Below are 15,377 nucleotides of genomic sequence, written 5' to 3' on the forward strand. Positions count from 1 at the left end.
AATTCACCGTGCCTTGCATCATGACACAAACAATACCATTTCGTGGCCATACCAAGCTATGTCTCTAACACTTTGATGCTACTAGCCTACAGCATAGGGTGTTGCAACACTGGCGCCAACTGCAACATCGAGGCTTGGTGAACAATGCCATTCTACCCGAACCAGTGCCGTTGCTCTTCATCCGTCCATCTCCAGAACCGCCAGCTTGCCAAAATGCGTCACTGTGATTGCCTACATACTTTGACGGCTTGTTTTGTGCAATAGCCAGTTTGAAAAGTAACGTTAGTCTGTAGGCAAGTGCATCGATGCTCACCGAGTAGCCTATTCGACCCAAAACACTATCGCCTAGTTGAAAATGAAGGGGCGTCTTGAATGTTTAGGAATTTTAACTATTTTATAGTATTGGTTTGACTGGGACGATGCTTTGACATAGAATAAGCGTCGATGTGCCTGCCCACCCATACTGTGTAGACTGTAACTAGGCTACTGTGTAGGATCGGCAGCCTAATCCACCAGAATACTGGCTCGCATTGCAAGATTCGTCAATGCGTTATTTAGCCTACTCCATGTGTCACATTCCCGTTAAGCGTCACGGATCAGCCCACCGCTACACCCCTTTAGACAGGACACCTGTAGGTAGGCATTAGCATGTGAAACAAAAACTATTGCAATGTGATGGTCAGTCTATAAACTATTGAATAGGCTACCGTCTAGCCTACCATTAGGACCTCAAAGACTAATATGGTTCGTATGCGTAGCCCACTTCGCACAAAAGATGCAAGCAATAGCCTACGTCACATTATTCCAATAATAATTTTATTGCATATAATTGTCAGATGGATGACTTGACTGAAATTACTTTTTCTAATACAAAAAGCCTGGGAAATATAAACGCCCAATGGGTGAACGGGTGAACACGGTGTCTGCGGCAGAGCAGAGGTGTGAGGGAGCAGAGGCGAAGGGAACCACTTCCGAAACCGGACTGTTCTGGCGAGACGCTTCAAGCGCGAGATCACAACTGCGTAGCTTTCTCCAGACTCTTGGCCGCGTCTTTCATCTTCCCCACCAAATCCTGAAAGCAAGGTCACATCGGTCCACTTAAACACACGGAGGGGACAGTCCAGCATGTAGACATCGATCCAACAGAGAAGTCACAATGACGAGCGCAGGGGCACATAACTTTAGAATTCCAAAAGTAGGCTAGAAGTGGATAGCCTACAATCATAACAACGTTGGCTTTCTTTAGAATACAATTAACATAACATAGCCTATAAGGCGTTTACAGAATTCACAAAGACATGACAACTCTCGCCAGGGTAGACTATACACTATTAGATTCTACTCTGAAAATAATCAACGTGGAAAGATTGAGATCTATTAAGCCTAATGGAGAAGGCAGGTAGGCTACACGTGGAGGCTCAGGCGGACAACCATATTAGTCACTTTTACATTTACAGGTGTGTTAACGTTTTAGAATCTCAGTGACTTCTGACTTTTACACCAGACGAGGGTTAAATGCACATCATAGAAGCCATCGTGTAGCCTTCTTGCAAGTGATGTAGGTTATATATCATTCACAAAATATAATTTGGATGGTTTGTAGACTATACATCTGCTATTGATTATGCTCTCCCCAAAAAATCAAAACGGTCACATGTGGTTATTCATCTTTAGGCTTCGGCGATTACAATGAGAATCATTTGAATTAAAATGGAATGCAGCTGTTCATTTTCATCCGACCCGATAGCAAAGAGGTAGGGGTCACACGGTGTAGCGCATATTCATCCGACACGATAGCGAAGAGGTAGGGGTCACACGGTGTAGCGCATAGAGATACATCCTATCGCCTAATGTAGCCCCATCTCTACCCAGAAGACCCTTTATGTCTAATTCATTCATTTGCGCCGAGACAAACTGAGATAGCCTATGTAAAAAAAAAAAAAAAAAAAGAGGAACCAGAAGATTTGACAAACACGGCCGGTTCACTGGAAAGTCACACTGCCTTTGAATTCTTCATGGTGGAAGGATTTTATTTAGCATAAGGCTACGTAGCCCATAAAGCCTAACACAAGACTTTCACCAAGAACATGAGTGACAGGAGGATGCCTCCGCCACAAGTGCAACTCTCACAAGTTTATTTCACTTCATGTAGGCTACAGCTGTAAAATTGACATAGGCATACACGTTATAAAACCGATCAGGTAGAGGGGTTGTATTGGTTAGTATCTTAAATTCCTTATGAGCCGAGTGACAAAACCGAGTCCTCCAACTGAAGCTTTATTCAAATAATTAAATAAATAAAGTTTTATTTTTCTATATCATTAAAAATACAACGTTTAAGCTATTTGACAAGACGTCGAACGAACCTTCTTCGTTGTGCGTTCCAGACCTTTACCTCCTAATGATTTGCATTGATTTTGATGAAGTTGTTGCAGTTTTTTCTAACATTTCAGATTTTCAGTCAACCTGAAATATAAGCTATATAGTGATTTGCACGAATTTTAAGGCTTCTATTCGCTTCCTTCAATCGGACAGCCGAGCAACTTATAGGCTATCAATGCGTTCGAACTCTCAACGTTGTGTATAGCCTAGTAGCTAGAGATGGCCGCTTAAAGTATGCTACTGTAAAAGAGTGTCACGATAGGATTCGCATCCCATTGTAGCCTATAATTTGGCATTAGGAGGTAAAGGTCTATGGAGTTGTCTTAGTTATACATTCTGGTCTTCAAACCCACTGCAGACCTTAACAATACTTTACCTGCAATTGTTCCATTGTACAACTAAAGTTAACGTCCTCCGATGACACTCTCATATCGCCATTCTGTAAGGAAGAAGACCATGAGACAAGTAGCCTAGGCTAATACCAAACATTTTCAAAACTAAGATGTTCTTTGAAATGAATCACACACCTCAACGTTCAGTGAAATCAGATAGGAAGGCTCGTTGACCTTATGTACATGCCCGTTCTGCAATGGAGAAAACATGTTCGTAGCCTGTGTTGCCATAACCAAAGTCTAGTTTTATTTTCAGTTTACCACATTATCCAACATACCTTGATGCGGTACTCTAGACGCCAAGATACGTCATTGATATGAGGTGGACATCTTCCTATGCTGAAAGTGCAATGAAAACACAGACCCTTCAATGGAAATACAGACCCTTCAATGAAAATACAGACCCTTCAATGAAAATAAAGACCCTTCAATGAATGCCAAATGCTTAAAACTTTCAGTCAGCATATACAAGCACTTGTTTTTTAAACAAAGCCTATAGGGTTAATCGATCATCAAAAATATTCATTTTAAATTCCAGAGCTCTACCCTAGCCTACTTGATCGTTCATGTACTCCATTTCACAGATTGGGCATAACGGGGAAAGAACGACGGATTACTGTTCTCTTAAATTTGTCTGTCAACATAATAACAAAGATGACGATCAGCGTGATAATTACAATGTAATAACTGCTTCTATCAATGCGTTACAAACACATGCTACTCGTAAAAGAGCTTCCCTGTAGGGAAAATAAACCAATTTAAATTGTTTGTTTGAACCAAATTGTCAAGTCGCACATGCACTGGCACTCATTAAGTTAAATTATCACAAATGACGGACAAAATACTGACAGAAATGTTGGTAAATTGCCTTTTGCAAATAAATAGATAATTGGCCTACAAAGACATGAATAGGCCTACTTGTTCCCAAATTAAAAAAAAAAAAAAAAACACGATGCCAAATACCTCACAGTTTCTTATGTTTTGAAGCATCTCCATCTCAATCTTTGTGCTTCTACTGATATCGGCCGGGTTTCCCGAACGAGTTAAGAAGCACTTAACTCCAAAGTAGGCTACTTCTTAACTCCCATGCAAAGGGTTGCTTAAGAAGGTTCTTTATCGGGAAACCCGGCCATCAACTGTTCAATATATTATTTAATTAAACTTTACAGACCAAACCTAAAAGAAAGGTCACATACATAGTTTCTGAATTTAACATTAACTCATCTTGTGAAAGCTGTGGCATGTTTCAATGCATAGGGAAGGTATTGTAACACATATCAATTCAGTTATTTAATACACAAAATACAAATATAGTTGCAATGTGATTGATTGAGTTACATGAAATTTAAATGTGTGGTGCGTGGGGAGCAACTTAACAGATGTGTGTTTAACTTGAGATCAATAAAGCCCTAAATCCTGCATTCTTGTCCCTTGGTAAAGGGGGGAAAACTCTTTAAGTTTAACTTTTTCTTCCTCACTTACCTTGACAATAGAGTTTCCAGGTCACCTTTATGTTTCTAGGGACAGAGAAAGTGCATGGGTGCAATGGCTGCTCATGAATTGAAATACTTATGCCAAGGCAAACAATGATATTGTTGGCTCAGCATCGCCTCACCTGGAATAAGTTGCAGAACACGTCAGTTCTGTCTGCCTCAAATCTAACATCATCAAGGCAGGAGCTATAGTGCAGAAAAACAGAATTTCACAGTCTATGTTATACTTTTAGTATATTGCTGGCAATACATGACATGTAGCTTTTGGAAAAGGCAACTCTTAATTGTAGGCCTAATTTATAGCCTAATACATGTATAAGATTTTTTTAATGCTATTTGAAATTTTAAAATAGACATTTTCTCTATTGTTTGCATCTGATGAAGAATTGGGTTTGGTTATGTCAGCATGACCTGTGCAGATTTTCCACAATGAAACTGGCCTGAGATGATTCTGATGGTCATTGATTCTGATGGTTGTTAATGTTACAAAGTCATAAAAAAGCGGCCATGGCAATAATAGTTTCAATTCTGGTTTAGAAATGGGCAGCACTGTCAAAACTGCGTTTACCTCACTGTTGATTTGTCAGCATTCTGTTTAACCGCCTCCAGTATGCAGGTGGTAGCTGACAGGTGACACTGTTTCAGCAGGGCAAGGTCAACATGCTTCAACTCAGGTTGATCTATGATCAAAGAAAACAATCTAATTATGCAGGTCCATTCTCCTAAGTGTGTATAATAATTCTACTACCCAAGCCTGATTATTATAATAACTCCACTACCTACAGTAAGCAAGCACATTCAGGCAGAGAGAAAAAGATTCTCTCTCTCTCTCTTGGGCTAAATTGACTTGACACTTGACTATTTGTATACCTTGTAGCCTACTTAGAGAGGAGTAACCTAATCTATGCTGTCAATATTCAAGCAACAACGTCAACCAACCAACCTCACAGTCAACCAACCAACCAACCAACCCCAGTCAAAAACCTTTTTGTCCGTATGCGTGTGCGTCTTACTGTTTTTGGTTGGTATGCGCGTGCCACAAATCGGTCGATTTTCACTCCAAATGACTCAATCGGTGGTCGCCAGATTGGCCAATCAGATCTTTTAAAGTCGCACTGAAACGGACGTTTGAGATCATCTAACTTCCGTAGTTTGACGTATTTCCGATGCAAACAAGCTATGAGAGTGGGACATAAGGTTTAGAGGAATTTGATTGGAACATTGACAAGTGGACTGGTTTTAAGAACTTTAGACAGATTCGATAGAAGGATAGCATTGATTGACGGGTGGATGTCGTGAGATTATTGGCCTAAAATCTAAGGTACGTGTTGTCGTCATTGCACCTGACCTACCATTTTCCAGGAAGTAAGAAATTATATACTTTGATATAAGATTACAACAAAAGTAGAATTTTGTAAATTTTTTGGCATACATCGTTGAATAGGTGAACACTATGACCAATTATGTGAACCAAAATGGGACAGAATGCTTTTTTCATTTCATTGCGACTTTAAATCTATTCTAGCTGGTTAGCTTGGCATAGATACAAGTACAAACTTGGATAGCAAGCTAAATGTTATAGAGTGGTGGGTCAATTCAAATCAGAACAAGACATAGTGACTCTAACCACATCGAGGGTATAAATACAGAGCCTGTTCAAGGTAACTTAGCTTAATTTTGAGTTGAATAACAAGTTCAACATCCCTTCCAACTGCGCAAGTTTTTTCAGTGTTTTTTCATACAGCCCAGATATCTCCAAAGCTGCTGCTGCTAATCAATTGTTAACTACATCTCTGATCAGTTGTAGTTGATTTGTGGTTTAAAATTAGGACAGAGCACAATACCAGTTGCTCCTCAAGCAGTGTGAAGTGAAACTTAAGTCCGGTAGCTTTCTTTCAAGGAATTTCAAAATAAAGGTACTCACTTGGCATTGGTCTGAATGATAAACTGTATACTGTAGTATATCTGATATTAGAGATGCACGATACACTTTTTTCAGTTCGATACCTGAATTTGGTTATCTGCCGATACCGATCCAATAGGCTACTGATAGCATACACTTCATACACTTTGCACACATATATATATATTCGTGTAACAGCAACCACGTTCATCAAAAAAAAGAACTAATTAGTAGAATTTAAGCTTGGGATGAGACTTCCTGTCTGCTCTGCTCTCCCTCTCTCCCTCACTCCACACATGCTACAGAGTGGGTCTCAGCCTCAGCAGAGAGCAACAGTGTCACGATGACACGAAAAGAGGAAGGAGAGGGAGAAATGGCTCTAGTTTACAGATCGCCTCATTAATGTTATCAGGTTCCCTGTTAGCATTGGGTTTAAATCCAAAATATTTCCAAACAGGCGCATTTGCTTTTAGGAATCCTCCGCCACTGTCTAGTGTAACCAGCTCCAGCAGCGCATGCACTCTTTGCAAACTTTTTTTTTTTTTTAATTTCAGCATAACATTTGTTTTCGCATCAAACCTTTGCAAACATAAGCGAACAGTGTGAAAAGGTAGGCTACAGACAAAACCATCCATCCAGCAGTACAAAGTGCCGCTGCCAGACTGGTGTCAGGCACCAAAATGAGGGACCACATCTCCCCTGTCCTCATCTCCCTCCACTGGCTTCCAGTGAAGCAGAGAGTAATATATAAGATCTGCATGTTTGCTTTCAAGGCTCTCAATGGTCTCTCCCCGGCCTACATCAAGGACCTCCTGGACCAGTCCCCCACCTCTAGGTCCAGGCCCAAGCTCAGATCTGATCCTGGACAAGTCCCCCACCTCTAGGTCCAGGCCCAAGCTCAGATCTGATGACCAACTGAGCCTGAGGGTCCCACAGACAAACCTAGTGAGGGAGGGTGACCGTGCTTTCAAACCTAGTGAGGGAGGGTGACCGTGCTTTCAAACCTAGTGAGGAAGGGTGACCGTACTGATAAACCTAGTGAGGAAGAGTGACCGTGCTTTCAAACCTAGTGAGGAAGGGTGACCGTGCTGACAGACCTAGTGAGGAAGAGTGACTGTGCTTTCAAACCTAGTGAGGAAGGGTGACCGTGCTTTCAAACCTAGTGAGAGAAGGTGACCGTGCTTTCAAACCTAGTGAGGAAGGGTGACCGTGCTTTCTCAGTAATGGCACCGAAGCTGTGAACGTGCTCCCTCTAAGCATTAAGACTGCCCCGACTCTAGAGTCCTTTATGGCCAAACTTAAAACACACCAATGTTGTATTCTGAACTAGCGTGTATGTGTTTTGTCATGAATGTTTCAGTCGCCTGTTCTCTAACTGTTGTCTCTGTGTTGTCGTGTCTCGTTCTGTTACCCATCTGTCTCCCGGGTTGCGCCCTGGGCCGATGTAATTATTGGATGGGGGGCGCATTACAAATAAAAATAACATAACATAACAATTTGGTGAACTAGAAGCTGGACTGAGGGAAATGTGAATTGTAGCCTATGACTGACTGACTGACTGAATACCGGAGCCCTTTCACTTCATCTGGATCGGTACGTGGACCGACGCCGTCAGCCGATACCTGATCCATGAACCATGTCTGGATCAGAACACAATCCTGATTAGAGATCGACCAATAATCGGCTTGGCCGATAATTACAGCTGATATTCACATTTTGGCGTCATATCGGCTATCGGCTTCATAAAGCCCATATTGCGTCACGGCCAAAGAGCCATATAATGTTGGTGAGCGCTACCGAGCGTGCGTGCGCACATTGCCAAGGAACCCGGAGTAGTTGTCTACTACTACTAATAATAATAATACTAATAATACTATTAATTAATTTGTATATATGTGTGAGCTGTAACATGATGTGTGCCCAGGTGATGACCAAAATAAAAACATAATATAAGCTATTTTATTTGCATATCTTTTTAATTCAGCTTTCTCTCCTTGTCATTATGTGAAAAAAAAGTGAATTGGTGATATTGAATATCGGCCATCGGCCACCTCAACTTGGCAACTTCTGTATCGGTATCGGCCCTAAAAAATGCACATGATCGATCTCTAATCCTGATACTGGATCGGATCAGTCCCATCGCTATCTGATATACTGAATAATATTTGGAGGGCCTATTCATCAGTTAATTAGTGATTAATAATGGGCAACCTTAATCTAAATCTATGCAAACAAAGACTTTGTCATCATATCGGTATAATAATGGCCGAGTTTCCTGATAAAGAACCTTCTTAAGGTACCCTTCTTAAGCAATCCTTTGTATGGGAGTTAAGACGTACTGGTCACACTTTACAATAAGGGTCACAAAAAACATTAGTTAACTGTTAACTAATTCTTATTTAGGGTTAGGTTAGGTTACTAATGTTAATTAACACCTTAGTTAAGGTTAGGGTTAGGTGAGTTAACCTTAGTCATCATAAATAACATTAGTAAATGGTTAATAGAGACATTAGTTAAGTGTTACTTAATGCTTAATAATGCATTAACTAATGCTTATGAATGTACCCTTATTGTAAAGTGTTACCCAAGTACTTTAGAGTTAAGTGCTTCTTAACTCGTTTGGGAAACCCAGCCAATATGGGTAATGCTGGGTTCACACAGTATTGAACTTTTGCGAATGTCGCAGCGCTGCGAATCCTGGCCGCCGCGCCGCAGAGTTCGGCGATTCGCGCCGCCTGCCGCCCAGTTTGCGCAAATTGTATCGACTTTCTATGTAAACTCGCCTCGCTGCAGGAAAAATTTGCGCCCGGTGTGAACACAGCATAAGACCATTCTAAGAGAAGTCGTTTTTTTAATGTTTATAAATCGGTATCGGCCGATCCTGAGGAAAATAATCGGTGATCGGTATCTGTCCTAAAAATTCAGATCGGAGCATCCCTACAACAGGTAGCAGGTGATAGGCTAGGCTACTTGTAAAAGATACAAATGTGTATATGACGCACGCGAATACCGGGGAAAAAAGAGAATTGTCGGTTTTCGGACCGACATAAATTAGTTGCAAATGTATATCGCCGTTTATGTTAGAGCAGACCCCAGCGCTAATTGAGGTAAGACCCGTGGCAATCAGAATCAGAAACAGATTTATTGCCAAGTAGGTTTTCACAAACAAGGAATTAACTTTGGTCTGATGGTGCATACCCATAAACTGTGCGAGGAGAAAACAGGCAAGCCTGGGACATTGATACTTTTCTGAGTTGTGCTTTTGTTTGGACTAGTGCACTGATCTAAGCTGTTTTAATGCTTCCCTGATAGCCCACAGCCAGCTAGCTGTATTGTATCTTAGGCTATAATGAATAGAAAAGGGGAATAACGCTGTCAGCACGTGCATAACCTAGGCTACATGGTTACATTTTATCTATTTCAGAGCTACCGCACATGGGATACAATCGTGGATACAATGTATCTGTGTGTTCAAAGAAGGGCAAAACCGCAGGCTAATGTCTCGAGCTGTCAAACTGAGACGAAGCCGGAAGGCGTGGCGGTAAACAAAGAGCGTCGGTGGAGACGACGATCTTACCTAGGATACTGTGGTCGGAATGGGCGGAGAGTAAACCGCGGAAAGCAACCTCTATCAGCACGGTGAACGTTTTCAAGTCGAAAAGCGTCGGTTCTGCCAAGCATTGCAGCCCTTTCAGCACGGACTCCGACAACTCCATCTTGTGCGAGGAATGACCCACGACACCGAATCACGTGATCAGATCAGATGACGTAGCCTACGCAGTGAGCACAGAACACAAGCCTCGAGCACAGTCCACGGATCACAGGAGCGTTCTCATGTGGGACAGACATTAAAATCGCAGGGCATAGGCTATGGCTATAGGCCCACTGAAGGTTTAATCAAACATAGCCTGGATCAAATCAGCAGGCTACCAGGTGTATGTGAATATACCCTACATCCATGGAGGGTTAAGCGGATTCCAACTCCAAGCGATGGTGTTCTTGTAGGCAATGCTAGACAGGCCTGTGCTACCAAATCTTTCCTGGCAGATATTCCAAAGCGTGAACGTGGAAATTATGAGATTTCTAGTAAAAAACACTAAAGTGTAGCCGACCGCTTGGCCATCTGACTCAAAATGAGGCAGCAATGCAGGCAGGTCCCACAGGTGTAATGATGTAGTAGGCTAGCCTAGTAGTAGTAGCCTAGTAGTAGTAGCCTAGTATAGGTGTAGGCTATATTTAGCCTACTGATCCCGGGAAGGGGGGGGGGTTGCGCTGTTTCAGCATCAGACAACAAAGTAACACAATCAGATACAAATTTACAGTAGATACAAGCAGATATACTTTATAGGATAGGATACAAAAATATACAGCAATCGAAATGCATGCAAATAAAAAGTGCAGGCTATATAATAACAGTAGCCTAGGTAAAGAGCAATGTGCAGTGTGACCTAAAGTGCGTATCAATGAACAGTGCTATATTAGGCTATACCTTTTGATTGACTAACTGTTTCAAGGTAATTTCTGTTATGTTACTGATATGATTGCACTATAGCCTATCACTGTACCTCTCCCGCCGATAGACTAGACCAGATTACAAACATGGTTCCATGAGATCATCATTGCAATATGCTATAAACGTCATTGGAACTGTAATGTGCGCATCACATGTCAATGCCGATAGCCTACCGAACACTTAGCCTATCCCCTCATAAAGCATGTGGCCTACTTAACTTAATATAGACTGATGCCCTATAGGAAAATGTAGAAAACACAATTGAGTGAATGTCCGTTGTGGAGAAATTACATGGATGCATATAAACTTCTGCAGCTGTGTAGTCCATGTGTGGGATTAGTAAAGCGTCAGTTAAAGGCCGGCTGCGTCATTGGCTGGAGCGTATAGGCTAAGAAGGCCATGAGTTCATGACCTCGCACCTGGACTGTTATTGATAAGGGTCTCGGCTGGGTCATTCATTCATTTTTGGCAATAGACTATCCAAATCACTCAAGCATAACTTTGTGATAATAATTATAGAAGGACAACTGACAGTGTGCAATACTTGTGTGTGACATAATATAGGCCTACACATTATTATAGTATAGTATAATAATAGCCTAGTTATTATAGTCTAACAACTATACACACGACTTGTAACATACTAACAGTAGGCTATTTGTAACGTGCTCATGTATTCTAAATGACACTATCAAGGAGGCTATCAAGATGACCCCGATGAGGCCATTCCTTGTCCAAAGTTCAGAGTGACTGTTGAGAAATAGTGTAGCCTGTATTTTTGTTTCCAAAATAATAATGCTGCGTTTGTCTCTAAATCTTGCCCAGACCAACCGATCTCTGACCAATGTCTGCGTTTCCAGTCCTGACCTAGAGACCAGCATACACCTCGCTCTGTCCCAGCGCCCTATGCCCTCTCTGTCTTACTTTTGTCCTCGGAATTCTTCTGTCCATTAATCAGCCGAGCTTACCGATTTATCTCAATTTCAGCTCCTCCCTTCAAGGCCGAGCGGACGGTCAGTTATCGAATCTGCATACATCTGCATCATAAGCCTTGACGCCAAAAATCGATTTGAAGTAGGGTAAAACAAAATAATATCGAACCAAAAATAGAAAAAAAAGGCGCTTGTAAAACTTGATTTAACGTACCTGTAATTCCTACATCTATTCCTGGATTGTGGTCCTATTAGGTTATTGGATAATCTCTAGGCTACAGCAAAGGTCTGGCCTGTCCTCTTATTAATGCAGCATACTCTTTCGTCGTAATGCCCTATGACACCGTCAGTTCTCCGTCAACCGAGGAATGAGAATTATACCGCAACATGTATTTATTCATTGCAAATGGTAACGTTAGCGAAGGCTACATTGTTGCAGTTTCCCGATCACATAATAACGACGTGACTATCATGTTGTGGTTCACCTGATGACGTAGCCTTTCCTTCTGAAGAGGTCACAGGTGATCCCTCAAGTCCACGTGGTCCAGGTTCTCGATTCTCACGGTATTTCAGATTTATAAACGACGATAGACTATTAGGCTATAGTAAAGTTCAACAGCCTTATAGGATTTTGTTCAATGAGGCTGTCTTGAAATAGCCTAGACTATTCTTTCATATCCAGTTCCATGCTCTTTCTGTCCATATCAAAGGATATAGCCTATCCATAAAAGACTGCTATTTAACTGCATTTAGAGGAACCATGTAATGGGGGTGGTTGGATCCAAAAATGTTTCTGGCTGACCTGAAAATGTTTTTATCTGGAACCTTTCTACTATCGTTACAAATGGTTCTAGAGGTGCTAGCATTCGTTTTAAAGAGTATACTGAATAAAATAATATTCGATTGTTATCAGATGACAGGTCTTTCTACAAGCGGTTCCACTGAACGGGCGAATGAGCCCCATCTGCCTCTCCTGCGGTCCAAAATAGATAATATTTTACCATCCTGCTCAACATATCTAATTACCCGATCAGAGAGAAGTGGGGAGAAAGTTGACTCGTATAGAAGCTCACATATAATTTATATAGCCTATATTTTTTCTCCTTAGCTCCGTTTTAAAGTATCAGTTGTCTTGTTTTCTATTGAGAGATAATAGGCTAGAGACTACATGTAGCCTATAACCAGACCGACGTTTATAACTACCCTATTAACCTCTTAAAGATGGCTAGTTATTAGATATCATTGCATGATAAAGGCATTGATTAAGCAACTGATGTGAACTACTAACCCTAAACCCTAAACCATGTTCAGTCTGCCTATTGCAGCTAGTGACATTCCCTTTAAGGGCACTGTGACCCGAGGAATAGGCTGTTTGTAATATAACTTGTAAGCAATATTATTCAAAGGCACACATGAAAGAACTATCATTTAAGTTCCTATCAGTTAAATGAGTGGGAGCTTCACTTTTAATTTCTGATGATGATGAGTTCTAATCGGTTAATTCTAATAGGTTTAGCTAATTTCAAATCTTCATTGAGCTACAACTGCGACCACTGTTGGGTGGTTGGTGGATTCACAGGTTTGATCAAAGTAAACGTTCAGCAGTCGTATCAATCAATGATAAATCAGGCTCCCATAGACGAATTAGGCTATAAGCACCAACAGTAACCTATGTGGATTTCATAAGGAAAACTACCAATTATAGCCTATATACACAACTTCTTTCAAGTGACTTTGTAAGCTACTTCGATAGGATACAATTTCAGAAACAAAATACATTCAGGGAACCCTCTGACAAAAAAAGTGTAACCGTACAGGCATCTAACTGATCTGAAAACAGTTAGGCTAGATGAATCGTCTGGCACAACAGATAATGCACATGCTTTTTCAAGGTGTCTACTGTCTATAGCTGCGACATGGGAGGCGAAAGGGATACAAGAAGAGAGAAATGGGGAGAGAAAGAGAGAAGGCCCCCTTTCCCGTGCCCCCGTGTGAACTTCCAGCCCTTAATCATATTCTTATGGCATGGGACTGTAGGCTTGTATCACACCTAACCGCGCTCTAGGGTTACAGAGACTTTACACATGCTGTCTACATACAGTTATATGCCTATAAGCGAAACTTCATTGTAAAAATCATTACTTTTCTCCTTCCACCCTTCTATTTTATGAGACACAGCGTTTTATCAGTTTCTCTCTCTCTCTCTTTCTCTCTCTCTCTCTCTCTCTCTCTCTCTCTCTCTCACACACACACACACACACACACACACACACGCACACACAGTCATTCACCCCCTTACTTATTATTAAATTCAATGCAGTATTATTTTTACTTTGATGTTATTTTACAGTGTTGCTGAATTAAATTAAAATGCTCTAAAAGACTAAGAAAGTGTGCTATAGCCGCTTGAGACAAAAGAACCCTCTGAAAAAGGTTCCATAGAACCGTTTGGTTAGATTCTAATCTATATACTGTAGAACCGTTTTCAGGTCAGAAAGAACCCTTTAGGTTTCCAAACAGCACCTTATTGGTTCTATATCACCCCTTTTTGAGTGACTGACTTTGCAGCTGATTATTTTCAAAACATATTTTACATGAAGATATCCAGTCTCTGAGGTTGAAGTGAGACCTATAATCAACGAACTATTTTAGAAACCATGGCAAGGGAGCAGATGCCTTTCTGGATATGGCTATAGGATATTAATTTTATAAAGTGTAAAACGGGTAATGTCATACGCTTAGATTAAAGAACGCCTTAAGAGATATAGCAGCAATCACATAGTAACAGTAATCACCATTTTCCACTTAAGTATCTAATTAACATATATATGCCTAATTAAATTATGTGAATTACTTTAATTCTTAGCCTAAGAGGTCATGCTTCTCCTCCATTGTTCTTGTGAAAAATCACCGAGAGACTCTTGGCAAGGCTATAAGATGCATGACGCAGACGCACTATTATATATTTTCCATTCTTTGTTACACATTTACAGATAGGATAAACGTCACTGGTTCAACAGTGTGTGGCACAGTGGCGTAAACTCTGTGCGCTATTCTGCCAGGCGAACAAAGAAGACACACGCGCACTGTCACGCGCCCATGCCGGTGGCCGCTGGGTGGCAGTGTGGTGGTTTGAGTGAGTAGAGTTCTTTTTCCCCTCGTCGCGAGCTCTTACAGAAAATCAATGGAGGGGAACAAAGAGGGGGAGAGGGGGAGGGGACACAGGCTACCTCGCGACCGTACTGACGGAAAATGAATGTCTCCAAAGAATTCCCATCCATTCACCGACCGCGTGCACGGTCAAATGTTCACGCGAATCGACACTAACCACCTCCAGCTCCACCAAACCGCCCCTCTCTGTGCAGCTTACGCTGTGCGAGGCACCCACATCCACGACTTATGGCGTACGCCATAGAGTGTTATTGTTGATATAGACTCGCGATCTGACAGGCAACATTATGATTGTGAATGTTAAGCATTTCTCATCGGTAGGCGATTCAATACAGGCCATCTGTTTTACCTTATAGACTACCATGCAAAAATGTATTTACGCACGCAATGCGCTTCTTATTTAAGCTACGCAACGGTAGCCTATATTCATCCATATCTGTAGACTTATTTGACTTATTGGCTGGTATAGGCTCACCTCGCAGTCTAATTTTAAATGAGCAGCACAATATGTAGAGGATTGATAAACCATGACTTTAGGCTTTGTCCAAAAAATACTAAACCAAAAACACCAACCCCGTATCACGCAGTCCT

The 15,377-nt window shown here is 41.3% G+C and overlaps 1 protein-coding gene across 1 annotated transcript; it reads right to left on the reverse strand.

Annotated features, from left to right (window-relative positions):
- Positions 1 to 844: 844 nt before the first annotated feature.
- On the reverse strand, positions 845 to 9,886 carry commd3 (COMM domain containing 3; the record flags this gene model as incomplete). The annotated part of the gene is made up of 8 exons (XM_084457159.1): positions 845 to 1,072; positions 2,759 to 2,821; positions 2,910 to 2,966; positions 3,053 to 3,113; positions 4,257 to 4,291; positions 4,390 to 4,453; positions 4,836 to 4,947; positions 9,748 to 9,886. The coding sequence occupies 8 exons, from the start codon at positions 9,884 to 9,886 to the stop codon at positions 1,013 to 1,015; spliced, it is 591 nt and encodes a 196-aa protein (XP_084313285.1). The 3' UTR covers positions 845 to 1,012.
- Between the last annotated feature and the right edge of the window lie 5,491 nt (positions 9,887 to 15,377).

The sequence above is a fragment of the Borostomias antarcticus genome, assembly GCF_949987555.1.
Source record: "Borostomias antarcticus genome assembly, chromosome: 2".
NCBI classification, from domain to species: domain Eukaryota; kingdom Metazoa; phylum Chordata; class Actinopteri; order Stomiiformes; family Stomiidae; genus Borostomias; species Borostomias antarcticus.